The sequence below is a fragment of the Amphiura filiformis genome, chromosome 2 (genome assembly GCF_039555335.1).
Source record: "Amphiura filiformis chromosome 2, Afil_fr2py, whole genome shotgun sequence".
Classification (NCBI taxonomy): Eukaryota; Metazoa; Echinodermata; class Ophiuroidea; order Amphilepidida; family Amphiuridae; genus Amphiura; species Amphiura filiformis.
The window spans coordinates 87,546,135-87,563,185 of NC_092629.1; the positions used below are offsets into that span (position 1 = coordinate 87,546,135).

At 37.3% G+C, this 17,051-nt stretch overlaps 1 protein-coding gene across 1 annotated transcript; it reads left to right on the forward strand.

Annotated features, from left to right (window-relative positions):
• Nucleotides 1-12,144: 12,144 nt before the first annotated feature.
• On the forward strand, nt 12,145-13,463 carry LOC140144335 (probable G-protein coupled receptor Mth-like 1). Its single transcript, XM_072166163.1, has 2 exons — nt 12,145-12,408; nt 13,266-13,463. Exons 1-2 carry the CDS (start codon nt 12,145-12,147, stop codon nt 13,461-13,463), a joined length of 462 nt encoding a protein of 153 aa, XP_072022264.1.
• Nucleotides 13,464-17,051: the final 3,588 nt, after the last annotated feature.

The following is a 17,051-nucleotide window of genomic DNA, read 5'->3' on the forward strand; positions in this document are numbered from 1 at the left end:
AAATGAAGTTTCGTTCTATAATTCTGAGGTCCAAGTGATTATTTTATGCAAATACGTTTTACCCATAAAATTCCATAAAATCAAATTTGACGTTACCCACGTATCAACTGTTACCCACGAGTCCAGCAAATATAATTGCCATAACTTAAATTAACATTTAATGACTTTGGACACTGAATTTAGTTTGACAAGCGCTTAAAATTGTAAATCGTAAAAATACGTTCACCGCTTTAAAAAAGAATCTACGACGGTTTAAACTTTTGTTACCCACGAATCCCGAATAGATGCTAACCTTGAAAAATAAGGAGATTGTTTATTTTAAGTTTAAATCAGCACATATTCAAGCCATGGGTATGCTATAATTTTGACAGTACTTACAGTTTATACACCTAAGAAACACAAACCCCAAACGGTACTATAGTACTTATAGCTTTACCCACGAATTCGGCGTTACCCACGAATCCAAGGATTTACTCGTAAATTATATGTTTCTTATGCATCTTAACATTTTGAAAACATGCGAAATAGGTTCCAAAACAGTCCTGTTTAATAGCGTCCTCTTGAAGGTATACTGAAGCTGCATCATGAAGTTTTGATTGATTATCCTAAATTACCATTTTTGGGTAAATGCAATTGGTTAGAGAAACAGGAATCATTGAAACACAATGGAGGAATAACCGCATGGTGGTTTCCAACCTTCTGTAATATTTTCTATTTTGCCGCTTACCAATACATACCTTCAAATATGTGTTACCCACGAACATTTTGGTTACCCACGAATCCCTACTTAAATTATAGTTAACAATGTATTGATAGTTTTTAGTTCATTGGAACTGTCAAACACGAGTTAATAGAATATTGCTGCATGAAAATATGGAATGATTTTACTAAAATAATAATATAAAACTGTTTGCTCTGTCTATTTAAATTTGGCAACTTCATTATTCTCAAAATTTTTATACCCAAAATGCCATAATGATCCATTCTAAATATTCCATGTAGTCTGTATTTTGATTAAAATTCATTTTAGTGCCATTGCAGCCTGAATTATTGACATACGGAAAAGTATTTTTTATTTTTATTTAAAAAAATTAATAGGAATTGCTATTTTCCAGACGCTGTTACCCACGAATCCATCCGAGATCCTCATCCTGCGACGAGATACAAAATCTAACTTTATATTTATATGAAGCATTTATTCTAATCTTTCGAAATAATACAGTAATGTTAAATGACAGCCACTTTGGAAAGAGTTCGAAGAATTGACACAATCTTAACTGTACACCTGGTTCTTTCTTAAAATTTGTAATAACCAAAATATTTCTTTGTAGATATATGTAATAAAATTCTATTTTATGTTCAAAGTCTTCACCGATTTCTAGTGTATATGAGTCACACATAAAATATTGAAAGATATTAAAGGAAGTGAAATTTTATGGCGTACAACAGGTGAAAAATGCTTGAATTCGTGGGTAACATGCATATGCGCATTTAACACTTTATTTGGTCTAGCAAGAAAAGTTATTTTTCAATCCGATGGCACTTCCACCTGATGATTCACTAGACATGATCGTCTCATTTGATAAGTCTAGAATTGAAAAGGAAAACATTTTCAAAATCGCCCCCAGAGAGAATTTTGGCCCGCTTTGGCTGGAATTGACCATATACGTAAACTGCCGTATATAATTACTAATGTAATGTAATACAATGTAATGTAATGTAATGTAACGTAACGCAATGTAATGCAATGTATATAATGTAATGCAATGCAATGCAATGCAATGCAATGTAATGTAATGTAATGTAATGTAATGTAATGTAATGTAATGTATATAATGTAATGTAATGTAATGTAATGAAATGTAATGTAATGTAATGTAATGTAATGTAATGTAATGTAATGTAATGTAATGCGATATAATGCAATGCGATGTAATGCAATACAATGCAATGCAATGCAATGCAATGCAATGTAATGCAATGCAATGTAATGCAATGCCATGCAATGTAATGCAATGCCATGCAATGCAATGCAATGCCATGCAATGCCATGCAATGCAATGCCATGCAATGTAATGCAGTGTAATGTAATAAATCATATTTAGGCTATATTCTGTGGTGAAACAACGTTTAATATATATACGTAAACTGCCGTATATAATCAGTTAAGATGATTTCTAAACTGATCAGTCATTCACAATAGGCATATTGCATTACTTTTTCTTTATTTTGTCTTATTTGACATTTTATTTTTACCAAATACGAAATGCTATCGAATGCTTCAAGCGAAATCCATCAATCATTCACAATCATGACAATATAGGCATAGTGCATTACTTTTTCTTCGTTTGTTTATTTTATTTGTTTTTATTTCTGCCAAATACGAAACGCTATCGAACCCATTAGTCATATAGATCATTACGGTAAGCTTTCCCGAAAGCCTTTGCAGTTGGGCCCGTTATACGTCACGGAGTCTACGGAGATGCTCTCATCGCTATAGCGATGAACATCGTTACTTCACAGTCCAATCAAAAGGGATTTCGGGATACCAAATCAGATACTGTGTTTTTATTTTTTGTTATTTGAGAATCACCTTGGTCAGTTTGTTGCCAAATACGAAACGCTATCGAACCCATTAGTCATAGATCATTGCGGTAAGCTTTCCGAAAGCCTTTGCAGTTTGGCCCGTTATACGTCACGGAGTCTACGGAGATGCTCTCATCGCTATAGCGATGAACATCGTTACTTCACAGTCCAATCAAAAGGGATTTCGGGATACCAAATCAGATACTGTGTTTTTATTTTTTGTTATTTGAGAATCAGCTTGGTCAGTTTGTTGAACTGCTGAATAGTCCGACGAGTAGGACCTGTTTTTTTCTTAGTTACCAACTATTCTCAGACTCTGATCGCTCAATAAAGATTAACCACGAAAATCAAACCACCCTGGCCGGGAAAAAATTGAGATTTTCTATTGGTCGTCAAGTTGTGAGGTCATCACTGGTGTCAAGTTAACTTGTACAGGAATCCCGGTACACCAACGACGTTGTTGGACCTTTTTCGGGCGGCGCGGTCTTTGGACTTCCGCGATTCGTCTTTCTTGCGCAATGTGAGATAGTGATCATAGTCTGAGCTGATTAAGTCTGGTAACTAAAAAAAAGGTCCTACTCGTCTGACTACTGTTGAATCACGTTATATTCATTGTAAAATACAGCGTTGAAATTAGCCAAACAAATACTATATATTACTTAGAAAAACAGAATAGGCTGTTCCATATACAATCCACACTCCCTCTGTAGAAGATTTAGGAAATATCTTCCACAGGGGGTAGTATGGATTTCAAACGGAATTAGAGAGCTCCGTTTGAAATTCATACACCCTCTGAAAAAGATTCAACCCGCATCTTACGCAGAGGAAGGGTGAGTTCAAATAGAGCTAATTCCATTTGATATTCATACTCCTCTGTCACGGTTGTTTGATGGGATCATTTATTAGATTTTCAAACAAAACATCATGTATAACCAAATTTTAGGCTTAAATAGCTAAAAGTGATATCGTGCTAATGTATACAGATGCTTTTGAGTCGTTCTCAACGTTAATTTCCCCTCTTTTACAAAATTATTCACTTTTATAGTATTTTTTAAAGCTTTTTTGGATATAAAATGTATCTATTAATGCCAAAATTGGTGGCGCTATTTAGTTACTGGAAATTACCCTTTCAAGCTTTTAATACAAATAATTCCTTTTATTGTTAAAAAATATGTATATAAAATTTCCTTGTTGCTTGTTTCACCTATTCCGGCTGTTTTAATGCCGGTATTAATCACCTAACCCTTGCAAAATAAAGAAATATGATTTAGGATAAATAGCGCCATCTATAGTTTGCATTTAGTTAATAATGAAGCCAATTCTATATACATCAAACAGCCGTGCTGTGTCTTCCACAGGGGGACGGACTTTAAATGGATTAGCCTAATACAATTCTTTATATAAACAAAATAAAATCAACAGTACTCGAATTGCCTCTAGCATTATATGTGGGCATAAAAGCAAAAAGGAAGGGAGGGGCGAGACACAAAATTGAATGCTCGCAACAGGCAGAAGTTTGGCACATGACAGTAAGCATGTAAAGCAAGTATGTGGGATCCAAAGGTGTGTCTGTTTATTGTGGCTACATTTGTAGCTTTCTATTGAATTCACCGGTATCTAATGCTGGACAAGCGGATCTACAAGCAGGTAAAATAACTGTAAAAGACAAAAAATATATAATGTCATTATTTTTGATGTCGACTGTTGGTTTTTGTTGTTGTATTTTATTGTGATGGTGTTTTTGTTGTTGTTAAAATGTTGTTGTTGTTGTTGTTGTTGTTGTTGTTGTGGTGGTGGTGGTGGTTGTGGCGGTGGTGGTGGCCAGTGGCGGTACTATTTGCCATGGAATTCTCCCTATATAGTTGAAGGTACACGGGGATGTGCCACTGTTTAGGTTACCTTTTCAGCGATTTCGGTATATCGATGCGCGGGTTTTCAGTTCAAACCACTGCGCATTTGGTCAAAAGTGCTCCCTAGGGCAAATTGGTGTTAGTTTGGGTGCTTTTTGTGAAAAATTGGTATATTAATGGGTAGCAAAATCATCAAAAAGTAAGTAGAGTAGAGAAAGTCGGCATCCAAAAGTCTGCGTGGCACATCCTCGCGCCTCGTACAAATTTTTTTCGAAGAACCCCTCCTGGTGCGGGTGATTGTGGTGGTAGTGTTATGCTACTCTTTGCAGGACGTTTTTGTTGGTGATGACTATACTCTAATTTACAATGATTTAAAAATAAATCCTTAATGTTGCAATTAGGGACCAATCAATTTTCGATTTAAAATTAATCTGATTTTGATTTTAAATCTGTAAGATTTAATTATAAATCTATTACTTGATTAGTCGCTAACACCATTCCCTTGGGATTTCAAATCCTTGAAATTTAGAGTGTAAGCCGACAGAAAAGACACAAACTGAAAAAAAAAGACAAAACCAACCGTGTAAAATGAAATTGAAAGGTAATCGAAGAAAAAGACCATGATAAATTGAGGTGTTCCAATATTGATCGCAGTTACCTCAATCGATAAAGCGTTCAACTATAGTGCGAGAGGTTGCGGGTTCGAACCTTAAGTTGGCGTTGGTTAGTATACTCTCGTGTAAAAGTGAGTTTCCCCTGGACAAGGAACTTACTGATAAATGTCTTATTGCAACCCGAAAACTCAGGGAGCTGATCCTGGCTGCGATGGCCAATTGTAGAATGTCTAGGGTGTGCACTTCGTAGCTGCAAGTCCCTGTGTGGTTGTTTAATGGTTTGTGGAATGATATGGGGCCGTAGTGGACAGCGACACGGCCGGTAAAGTGTGCTGAGGCTTGTGGATCAACGTCTAGGCGTTGTGCCTGTGTATAGTGTACTATAAATCACTTTTTGTCTTTGATCAAATTATATTTTGTTTCGGATTACAGACCAACTTGATTGGCGCTTACAAGGTGGGGAATATGAATATGAAGGGCGACTTGAGGTGAGACTACAGACTGGATCTGGTGTCTGGCAACGGTTTGCTAGCTGTCAGAATGGCGGACATTTCCTCCTAGAACGTGAGAGGGCTGGATTGTGCGCTGCACTGGGATTCCATAAACCGGCTAGGAAACCAAATTCTACTAGGTATGCCTACTTACTTTAAACAGGTCTGCTTTAATTTAAGGTGGTATTTGAGGCATTATGGAGGTGCTCTAAACATATTTTAAACAGATTAATTGAGTATAGCAAAGCATATTTTTCAATATGCCTTTTGTTTGAAGCAAATCGGACATAAGGTTTTTAAAATATATATATCAATTTACATTTGCTTTGTATCTTATTGTTTTAAAGTTAATGAGCTACAATGACTGGAGAAGCTCATTAATATATAATTTTCGCCAATATTTTTACTAAAAACCCATGCATAAGTGTTCAGGGTACTTTTATTTGCATACTTTTCCTTGAAACATGGTCAATGTGTTTCTATTATGTTCTAATATATTATATAGTGAAGCCGCCATCTAATTTGCATATTTGCATAATTAATTAGCACTTATGGAAAGAGAGGCTTGCCAATCTTCCACAAACAATACCCATGTCCATCAATGCCAAAGAAGACCTTCTCCCTGCATGGTGCCGAGTCTGCTGACTCAAACTGGGCTGAATGGAGATGCCTCAACAGACTGAGAGCTCGTAAAATGACTCACAAAAAGTGGGGTTATTTAAACACAGAAGATGTGACCTTGCAATTCGATATGTCTCATGTGCACTCATGTCTACAAAAAATACTGTGCAAACGTTAATATCCATCTCTTAACAACAAAATTGAAGACACCAAAGACACCATTATTTTGAACATCAATTAAACAATATCTCATTGAACAAATAATAATGTTTTGCTTACATATATCAAGATTTGGCAAAAGTGATTGCTCTATATACATAACCGATTTTGATTGCCCGAGATCCTGGTTTCCTAGGCCGCATCTGAAATACTGCTACGTGACATTGCACGATTTGAATGACACAGATACAATTGTGTGCCAAAATCACACTGATGTCTCGCTCTCATGTGCAGGTACGTAAGTTTATCATGTAAATTATGAATGTCTGCTCTAGTAATACACCTGGGGCAATACACGATATGTAAACGAATTGACCTTTTCGGTAAATCCCATAAGCCTTTGCGAGTACATCTAAGAACTCGTCATTCTGCGTCACGCCGCTCTGCGCCGATGCGCACATCGTTTATCGAACATCGTTACTGTGCATTGCAAGTCAGCGTGACGTAAAATGACGAGTTCTCAGGTGTACTCGCAAGGGCTTATGGGATTTACCGAAAAGGTCAATAGCAAATATTGTTCTTCCTTGGAAAACAATGGGCCCTTTCAAGATCCTAATTTTTGTGTCCCATTGTCGTAGCTTGTTATCATATCAATAGCTTAAACTTTTGTTACCAGTGGCGGCGGAAGTATTGAAATTTCAGGGGGACGAGCAAATGTTGGACCGGTTCCCCGGAAGAAATTTTCAATTTCATATTTTAGCTCAAAAATTAAGATGAATTTTGATGTTTAGTGGGTCAGTACGAGCAAAGCGTGTTTTTATTGGGCTAAAATGAAGTTGGGCAGTGTAATTCTAGCCGATTGCTCTAAGTAGATTTCTTAGAGTCTCTTTAGGATATGTTTATGGTGGTCGTACCCCATAAATATAGGGGTACGTGTCCCATTCTCCGTCTATTATGTTTGTCCAAAAACTGGAAGGTGTTTGTAGTTTCTCTTTAGTCGTCTGACCACAGATATTTTTGTTATAATTTGATTCACCTCAAGTTCGGTAGTGACGTCAATGCTTTTTCGCGATTACGCCGCAAGCGTGCCGACAAATCGCCCCTGTACGCGTGCGTGTACACTCAGCACGTGTAACTTTACCCGCGCAATTCGATACTGCGGCGAGCGAAATACGCACGTATTAGGTGAACTAAGTTATAGAAGTCAGCTGATCAAAGTAGGTATATAAAAGTAGTCTTTCGCAGTGCAATGTCCGTGGGCAGTGGAAACAACGAGGTACAGGTATATTTGTAGTTTTTGGTGTAGACGTGCATTTTCATTATACAGGGTGTCCCTGAGAGAAATGTGTAGTCGGGAAAAATGTTAAAAAAATGTTGACATTTATAGAGCGCCTTTCACATGTATCAAAGCGCTTTACATTTATTCCGCTGTCATTAGAATATGTCAGCTGCCATACAATGCCCAAGGCAATGATGTTCATACCGTTAGGCTGTGCTCAATGGACAATATTCCTAACAGCTCCCCAATTTTACCACTGGGTAGAGAGAGGCAGGTGAGGTAATGCGCCTTGCCCAAGTGCACAACACGATGGCACCGCCGCGCCGGGGCTCGAACTCGCAACCCTCCGATTACGAGGTACAAGCTGTACCGCTTCGCCACCGTGCCCCTATGAACTGATTTTTTTGTGTATTTTAACGCATAAACCAAACATAACTAAATAACCGATATGGTTAAAGAATATATCAGCTATGATTTACTTTTTGAATTTTGACCATTGATCGGACCGTTTTTGAAATGAAAGAATTTTACTGAACTACCTTATTTTCCACCAGGGATTTTCAATCCGTTCCACGAAATCAAATATCTATCAATATGATAGACGCCTCGTGCGCTGATGATACGCAGTGATTAGCACTCCGAATACAAATCATTGATTGATGATTGAATCCGTGTAGAGGTTTGTAAATTAAGGAATTTCGTAAAATATTTATATTTCAAATGTAAAACTTCAAAAAGAATCTGATAGCTGATTTATTCCTCAACCACTCCAGTTATTGGTTATGTTTAGTTGTGACGTAACGTTTCCGACGATACAATTCTTTCAGGGACAACCTGTAACTCAACTTAGCAGTGAAATATTATACCGCATATGTGCTTACTATCGAGCGCTTTGGAAAAAAAATGTACAAAAGTCCGGCGCTTTACCTACTGAGCTAATGGGGTTGAGACACATTTTGCAGATTTACTTGGTCGTATATAACTATATGTATCGATGATTTGTTCAAAACCCTTTACACTTTTGTGGATGGGGCTCTTCATATTTGCATGTTTTAAAAGCGCTCGATAGTAAGCACATATGCTAGGTATCGAGTTTTTAAGGTAGTGACTGGTTGTATAAAAGACGAATATGATATAACAAATTATCACACGATGCACGAATAAATGTGAGCACTTCTACCACAAACCAAAGTTATAATTTGATGCCAAACAAAAAAACATATCGGTTCAGAACATTTCCAATACAAATTATTTTTCTTTTGAAACTGTTGCAATATTGTTTTATGAAATTCTATTAACGGTTATATCATGTATTTCTAAATCACAGCACGTGAGCAAATACTTCAGGAAGATGTTAAAGCTGTAAGGTTCGTCACCCGACGACTAGGTTTGAAGATTTTCCAAGACCACAAATTTACTGGCAATGTCGAAATGTCACTTTATGATTCCACCACTTGGCTTACATCATGTATTTCATCATCTATCACGGAGAGATTGAACGTCCTTTGTGATTATCTACGACCTCTTGTTCCACATGACGAATCCGTGTACCTGAATATGACTGCTACAAATGACACACATTTGATATTAATTGATGACTATGACGATGAGAGGAAATTGTTTTCACTTCTTGTAATGAGAGCTAATATATGTCCAGAGGTGTATAGCACAGAGATACGGGACATTATTTGCCACAAAGGTAAAAGTTTATGTTTGCTGAGCGTTGTGCAAACACCAACGCCAGTTTTCATCGGACTAAAGGTTCGTTCATACTACGCCGCAATTGCTTTGCGGTGCGGTGCGTTGCCGCACAGCATCGCACTGCAAAATACTGCACGATGCTGCACCGCAAAGCAATTGAACTGACCTTTAGTTTTGTATACAGTAAGGGATGAAACCAAACTCGACCGGTAGTTGACCGCCGGTTCCGCCCGGTTTCTATTGTTTAGAACAATATAAACCGGACGGAACCGGGGGTCAACCGCCGTTCGAGTTTTGATTTCATCCCTAATGGAATTGAGTTTGGATTATTTATAGCTTATTTGTCTTTCCTTGTCACGTCTATTAATGTTAATGCAAATCGGGTTATTTAAAGCAGCCTCTAAGCAATGAAGATCGTCAATTGCGGATTCGATGTTTGCCCACAGGGCTTACGTGTTTATCTTCACCGACATGCTGCACGGTTGTTTGATGGCATGTAAAACCATAATGGTAAAACTAAGTCATTTAAAAAAAAGTTGAACAATGGTGGCGCTATTTATCTAAAATCTTGTTTGTATCTTTTCACGACATCTCACCACAGAAAAGATTAGTTTGCGTATGACGTCCTGTCAACCGGACCAAAAATGCGCCTTTGTCCTGTCTTCAGACGCAAATTAGTCTTTTTTTTTTTATCTCTGTCTTCTATTTTATAACATGTCCTTTTTATTTCCACAGTTGAAAGCTACATTGGCCTTCGCGTGATTCTTTTGGAGAAAATACATAGCTGCTCTGATCGATGTGGCAATGCAACTACAAAATTGTACCGTGGAGTCATGTCAAAATATTTTAATCCAACGTGTTCTTGCGATCATTTGTGTCAGGTATTTTCTGATTGTTGTTTTGATTATGTATCAATCTGTCTCCACAATTATAGTCTGCTCGACAAGATTGAAACTCGGATAATGGAACAACATCTGTTCTCGTGTTTAGATCCATTTAAATGGAATTATGACTACGTTTTGGTCAATAAATGCCCTTCAACGTGGACAAATTCTTACATTAAAAAGAGATGCGAGCTTGATGAAGAACCTACTCTTTCCTCTCTTTGGCCTGTTGATGACCAGTCTTCGCTTTCATTCAAAAATATTTTCTGTGCCGTCTGCAATGAAATTCAAATATCTAAGCTTAACTTGATTAGTGTAACTATGAAACGATTAGAACATTCAGGTTCAATTCAGTTTTTTACCGATAATACCCTTCGATTTTGCAATCCTGCAACACGGGAAAAGTGCCCTAATTTCTATGAAAATGCTACAGTGAGAGAAGCATGTGGTGCTTTTCAAGCACCAGTCAGATGTGCCGAATCGATACTCGCAACACATGACGTTATTGAATACAAAAATCCTTTTTGCCAACTTTGCGACAATGACAGTATTACTCTTGAGTGCGAGCATCACCCCGCAGAATTTATATATCCAGTTTCTGATTCGACATTGATTAGAATGTGGAATTTTCAGACTACTGGACAGATTGAAAAATCAGAACAAGATCAAATTGTAAACTGTTTAGAAAATGAGTTTTATGATGTCTTGACAAAGGCTTGCTATGCATTGAGTTGTACTCGTGGTTTTACATTACAGGGGAAAGAATGCCGACCTGAAAATGAAATTCAATGGGTAATTACTCACCAAAATTTTGATGACACATTTTCTGAAATACTGTTTGAGAATAACAACACTAACGGAGATTGTTTTTTACGTGTTCTAATGGGCAGCGCGCGAAACGAAACCGAAGCACTTAATGCGACTTTTTTGAACCATGTAGGTCTTACCGTAAAGTCTACACCAATAGGAAGCTTAGGAAACAACGGGGTAAAGAAGTTTGGAATATCTATTATCATTAGTAGGACAAAATCGGTTAAATTGTTAGAAAGCTTCGAACGCGAGATGCTCTCAGCGCAGAACGAAAGCAAAATACGGCGATGTTTTGATACAAATATGCCGATTGAGCTCATAAGGATAGATGAAAATGTTCATTCTAAAAGAAAATGTTCTGAAACGTGGTACGAAGTAGCACCCTCGCAGGTAACTCTTGTTAACAACACCCAATTAGGAACAGTTTACCATTTAAATGATGAATATATCATTCCCGACTTTGTGATGTACCATGCTAAGTACAGCTACCGAAGTCCATTAGCCAAGGCTACCAAAAGGGACTTGTTAGTGTTTTGTGGAACACAGGTCCCATATTTAAAGTGCCCACTTTTGACTTTAAATACAGATGAATTTAATATAAGTGAGAGTGGTGATTATTCATTGACTTATAACGGCAGGTCTTATAGCTCAGATAGTTTTGTCTTATTACCAAATGGTCAAGCACAAATATGTGATGAAAAGACTAATCTAAGACTTTTCAATATATCTGATCACCTCTTAAAGTTGAGCCCAGATACTACAGGTAGCAATAGGAAATGGAAGCCTTTTTCTGGACCCTTAGATATTGTGAACACAGTCGGGATAGTGTTGTCTTCTCTCACCCTACTTCTCACTTTTCTCATTCATTGTATCATTTCTGATATTCGGAACGCCCATGGACGTGGTGTTATGTCCCTCTGTGTATCCCTATTCTTTGCTCAGATAATATCTCTAATTTCCGATAAATTGGACGTTTCACGACGGGCTTGCATCTCTTTGGCTGTATTGTCCCACTATTTCTGGTTATCATCGTTTACTTGGATGTCGATTATTGCTGGTAATTTGATGAATACATTGGTCTTTAAAGCTTTGCAAAAAACGGAAGACAACACTCTGAATCTTGTCGGTCATCCTCTGATCGGTTGGGTCATGCCGCTTGCTATTGTCTCCACATGTTTGGCATTCCATTTCTTTACGAATCTCCTGACGTATGGTTCTGGAGATTTTTGCTGGATTTCCAACGGTATTGCTAACCTGTTCGCATTTGGTCTACCTATCGGTGTACATTTGTGTGTCAATGTTGTATTCTTTACCAAAACGGCATACTCTTTACTGAAAGCTGGTCAGATGTCACGTAAACTTCGAAATTCTTCAAATGCTAAACGATGGGAGGAACTTGTTGTGTGTTTAAAGGTAAGAAATTGTGATAGCAGATATTGCGTTAGGGATGAAATCAAAACTCCACTGGCGGTCCATCGCCGGTTCCCTCCGGTTGGAGTCAGTTTCTAGTGTGTTATAAAAAACAATCAATGGAACGCGGTTCAACAACCGGTAACCGCCGGTCGAGTTTGGATATATTCCCTATTGTTGTTGCCGCTGCTGCTGTTGTTTTTGTTGTCGTTATTGTTGTTGTTGTTCTCTCTTAAATAACCGATTGATAGGAATTAATCTAAATAGATTGAAAACAGATTGAAATGTTTTTTGTTTTCACTCTAACTCTCTTTGGAGACTTATTTCACTATCTACTCAAGTGTTACTCCTAATATACTGCCAAATGACATGTGTTGCATATGTTTGGAATGAGATTTCAAACTGTTTTAGAGTGAACATTTTCAATCTTTTTTTTCAACTGGAAAGGACTTGTGGCTTCTCCCTAATTTGGGACGGCAAAAGATTGAAAAACAATGAAAATCAATCCTTTCTACTGAAAATTCAATCGAAAAAGATTTGACCCTAACTTTAATCGATAAAAGATTGAGAATCACTCCTTTTGATTGAAAAAAAAGTTTGTAAATTTCAAATAACCCGACAAGTCGAAAACGATTTGTTCCTAATTCGGCACGGCAAGATTGAAAATTCAATCTTTTTGATTGAATATTCAATCGGGCAATTATTCACAGTTGTTGACGATGATGATGACGATGATGGGGTGGCTGTGGTGGTGTTTTCAGCGGTGTTCGTGTTTACGGTGATAATGGTGCAGGTGGCGTATTATTGGGGTTAGTCAAAATGTTAGTCATATAAGTGATATTTTAACCATTACATTGCAGATATCCAGTGTGATGGGGTTCACATGGGCACTAGGCTTCATCGAAGGTGCGACAGATGTGAAAGCTTACTCTTGGATATTCGTCATTATCAACTCTATGCAGGGGATATTTATCTTCATGGCGTTCGGGTTTAATCACCGAATCAGATGCCTTCTCAAGGCTAAATTGTCAAAATCAGATACAAAATCATTATCATGAACTTATACTACAATGTTAACGTTATAAAATATTGCTTCATCAACGAATTTGCGTGCTATTTTAAAGGGTACTGTACCAGACGCTACGGGATATGGTACCAGACACTACTGAGTCAGTTCTAGGGCTTCGATAAATGTTCAAAATATATATGATAAATTGTCATAAAGTATAGTGACGTGTATTTGATAAAGTAGTATAGAGACATTTTGGTCGTTACCAGCGACCTTCGGTTCGGAGTTATCAAAATTATTAATATTATGTAATATTACAGACTTTTGAATTTTTGTTCAAAAAGTTCATGTATAATTCTCAATAATTCAATTCTCCATATCTTCCTTATTGCGTATTATTTTGAACACCTATTGTGTATCCCACATGGACTACATGAGGCAGCCATGCATAGTATTTTGTATCCAAAAATGTTGGACTACACAATCTACCCTTTAAATGTTCGTAGGTGGGTGTGGCACAGTGACATCGCCCCGATATCTTCATGGCAGAAATCGCCATGGTAGATTGAATCCACCGCCACACATGGCCATTATACATATCGACCTGTTTAATAGTTTATAGGCCGAAGGACATCTGACTAAGGCTACTGACAATTAGCCCCGATTGCCTCGGTGACTGACCTCGCTGTGTGTCATTCAAGCATGGTATGCCATAGGTCATATTCTTTTAGACAACCTTCACGATTGGCCTATACACTGCGCTATATGAATTCGGCACATATAAATCAGAATTATTGTCAGTTTTTGACTCAAGACGCAAGCTACTGTCTCAAAGCGCAAGCTAACGACTATCATATCTGTTCAAAATAAATATTCATGTGCAAGGAACCACATCTGGTTTCTTTATACGAAATCATTTACGGGAGATATTCATCATTTTCTACACCGGTATCCAAAGATTTTCTTCTCATATCAAACTCGTGCATAGCAAATTCACGTGTATCGATCCCGGGTACTTATTTTAGTATCTCTGCTGACAAAGTAATTATTAGCCAGGCGATGTCGGTGTGTGTGGTTGCTCAGGTGTGAGCATTCTTGTGGAGTATTGTGTAAGATGCAGCAATAGCTTGTGATAGGTACAATTTCTCTGTGGGGTATAAATCATGGTTTACTTTCCATAAAGTAGCTTATACTATAGGACCCCTCATCAGGCCTGAAACGCACAAAAATGCTATTTTAGAGGTATGGGAGAGGGTAAAGTGGGTCTGTGTGAAAAAAAAACACGTTCCTCACAAATTGTTGGCGGTAAGTTTTTTGTACCCCACAAGAATGGTGTGGTAAGATACCCCACAAATAACTACTGGCCCACTTTATACCCACATAATGCTGGACCCCACACACACAAGTATTTAGGGGTGGGTGTGGGGTGTGTATGTGGGAAGGATTTGCAGTGTGTGTTTGGAGCATGTGTGTGGCCATGTGGAGGAGTGTGTGTGATACTAGGTATGGGCGGTAGGTGGGGGTGGGTTGGGGTGGGTTGGTGTGCTCACAATCGCATGTGAAAGAATAAAAGGAGGGGTTCCTGCCACAGATTTTATTTATATGCCATGATTTATGGAAGTACTTATCTTGAAAAAACACATTAAAATAATATTTTCTTGAATATGTTGAATGTTTTTATTTTAAGTCATTAAATTATTCAAAATTGAAAGATATATAAAAAATTCTAAATTCGGTGTCTGTCCCTTTTCAATCCCGGCACAAATATCACATTATGCCGTCCCATGTATCTACATAGTATCTACATTGGTAAGTATTATCAGATACTGTCGTTTGCTTTGGTCCAAGGTACAGGCCTCGCATGCAATTTTAATGCTATGAATTCTATAAATATCGAATAAACGATAGGAATTTATATTTTTACTATCCTCTACATTGTGTGAAAGAGGATAGGTCGTTCCTCTATGTGACCCGCTCTGACAAAACCAGGAACAAGTCACATTTTTGACAGTTCATGATGCATGATTTGAACAAAAATTTTTATCATTTATAATAAGCTTTAAAATGATCCCCAAATTTTATTAATTGTAGCCATACTTTTCAAGATATTGATAATTTTGTAAATGATACCTTGATATGTTTGCCAAATTGCTATTCTGAGTAATGGGCCAATTAGTTTGCATAGGGATTATCAAAATTTAATCCAACTGTTTTAGCCAAGTTTTCGGATGGCGGGGTAGGGGGATATGAGCAGAAACTTTTTAATGTACCTTCAAAAATATTGTTACCGACGGAAGTTGTGAATTGTTGACCCCAATTTATGTTTCCTAGGGGTGGGGGAGGGTGAGGGGAGGGGGTTTGGAGGTGTTGCTGCAATTAAAAAAATCAACACGTTTATTAACTTATTAACTTATGTTACAACGTAAACAGGCATACTGCAGTTACTGTCCATTTTCCTATACATAATACACAGTACTCTCACCATTGACGCGTGACCTCTACAAACAGTGCATGTTATAGGTATATGGGCATTGCCTAGTTAACGTCACTGTGAGAAAAATAACCGGCCAATATTTAAAGTACTCTCTGAAATTCTAGAAAATATAGTTTTGTAACATGTCCTAAATGTAGTAGCTAATTTAGGTGTTTGGAAATATTCGCACTTTGGTGTTTTAGTGTATGTTTTAGGTAATACAGCATTGCCTAGTTAACGTCACTGTGTGAAAAATAACGGGCCAATATTTAAAGTTCTCTCTGAAATTCTAGAAAATATAGTTTTGTAACATGTTAGCTAATTTAGGTGTTTGGAAATATTCGCACTTTGGTGTTTTAGGAAGGATATGTAAACGACAGATACCCCCAAAAAATATGAAATAATTATTTACAAACCGTGTTAAGTCTGCAACCATTATGTTTCTCATTTTCAAGAATGCTAGTTAACAATATGCAGACTATTGTCTCATTTCGTAAACAAAGGCCCACACAGTTACCTTGCGTTTGCTTTATAATCGTTCACCCAACTGAAACTATAATACCAGCTCATTGCTCATTGCACAGGTAAAACAGAAACATGTGTAGTGTGGATTTAACCAGAGAATATCTGATTTAACATAGTTGAGCTGTTTTCAATGAGTGTTATCTTGGTTTAATAGCTTTTAATGGGGTTTAAGTCCTGCAAAGGTCGTGGTGAATTCTACTGTAGACAAGACTGCATCATGGGAGATTGGGCCAACATGTACTTTCTTTCTTTACCAATATTAATAGTGCACACATGATTGATTGATAAACCAGTAAACATTCATATAAATTGCCATATCTTTAATATCAATTCGATATCAATAATAAACACACAATGCTAGTTAACAATATGCAGACTATTGTCTCATTTCGTAAACAAAGGCCCACACAGTTACCTTGCGTTTGCTTTATAATCGTTCACCCAACTGAAACTATAATACCAGCTCATTGCTCATTGCACAGGTAAAACAGAAACATGTGTAGTGTGGATTTAACCAGAGAATATCTGATTTAACATAGTTGAGCTGTTTTCAATGAGTGTTATCTTGGTTTAATAGCTTTTAATGGGGTTTAAGTCCTGCAAAGGTCGTGGTGAATTCTACTGTAGACATGACTGCAT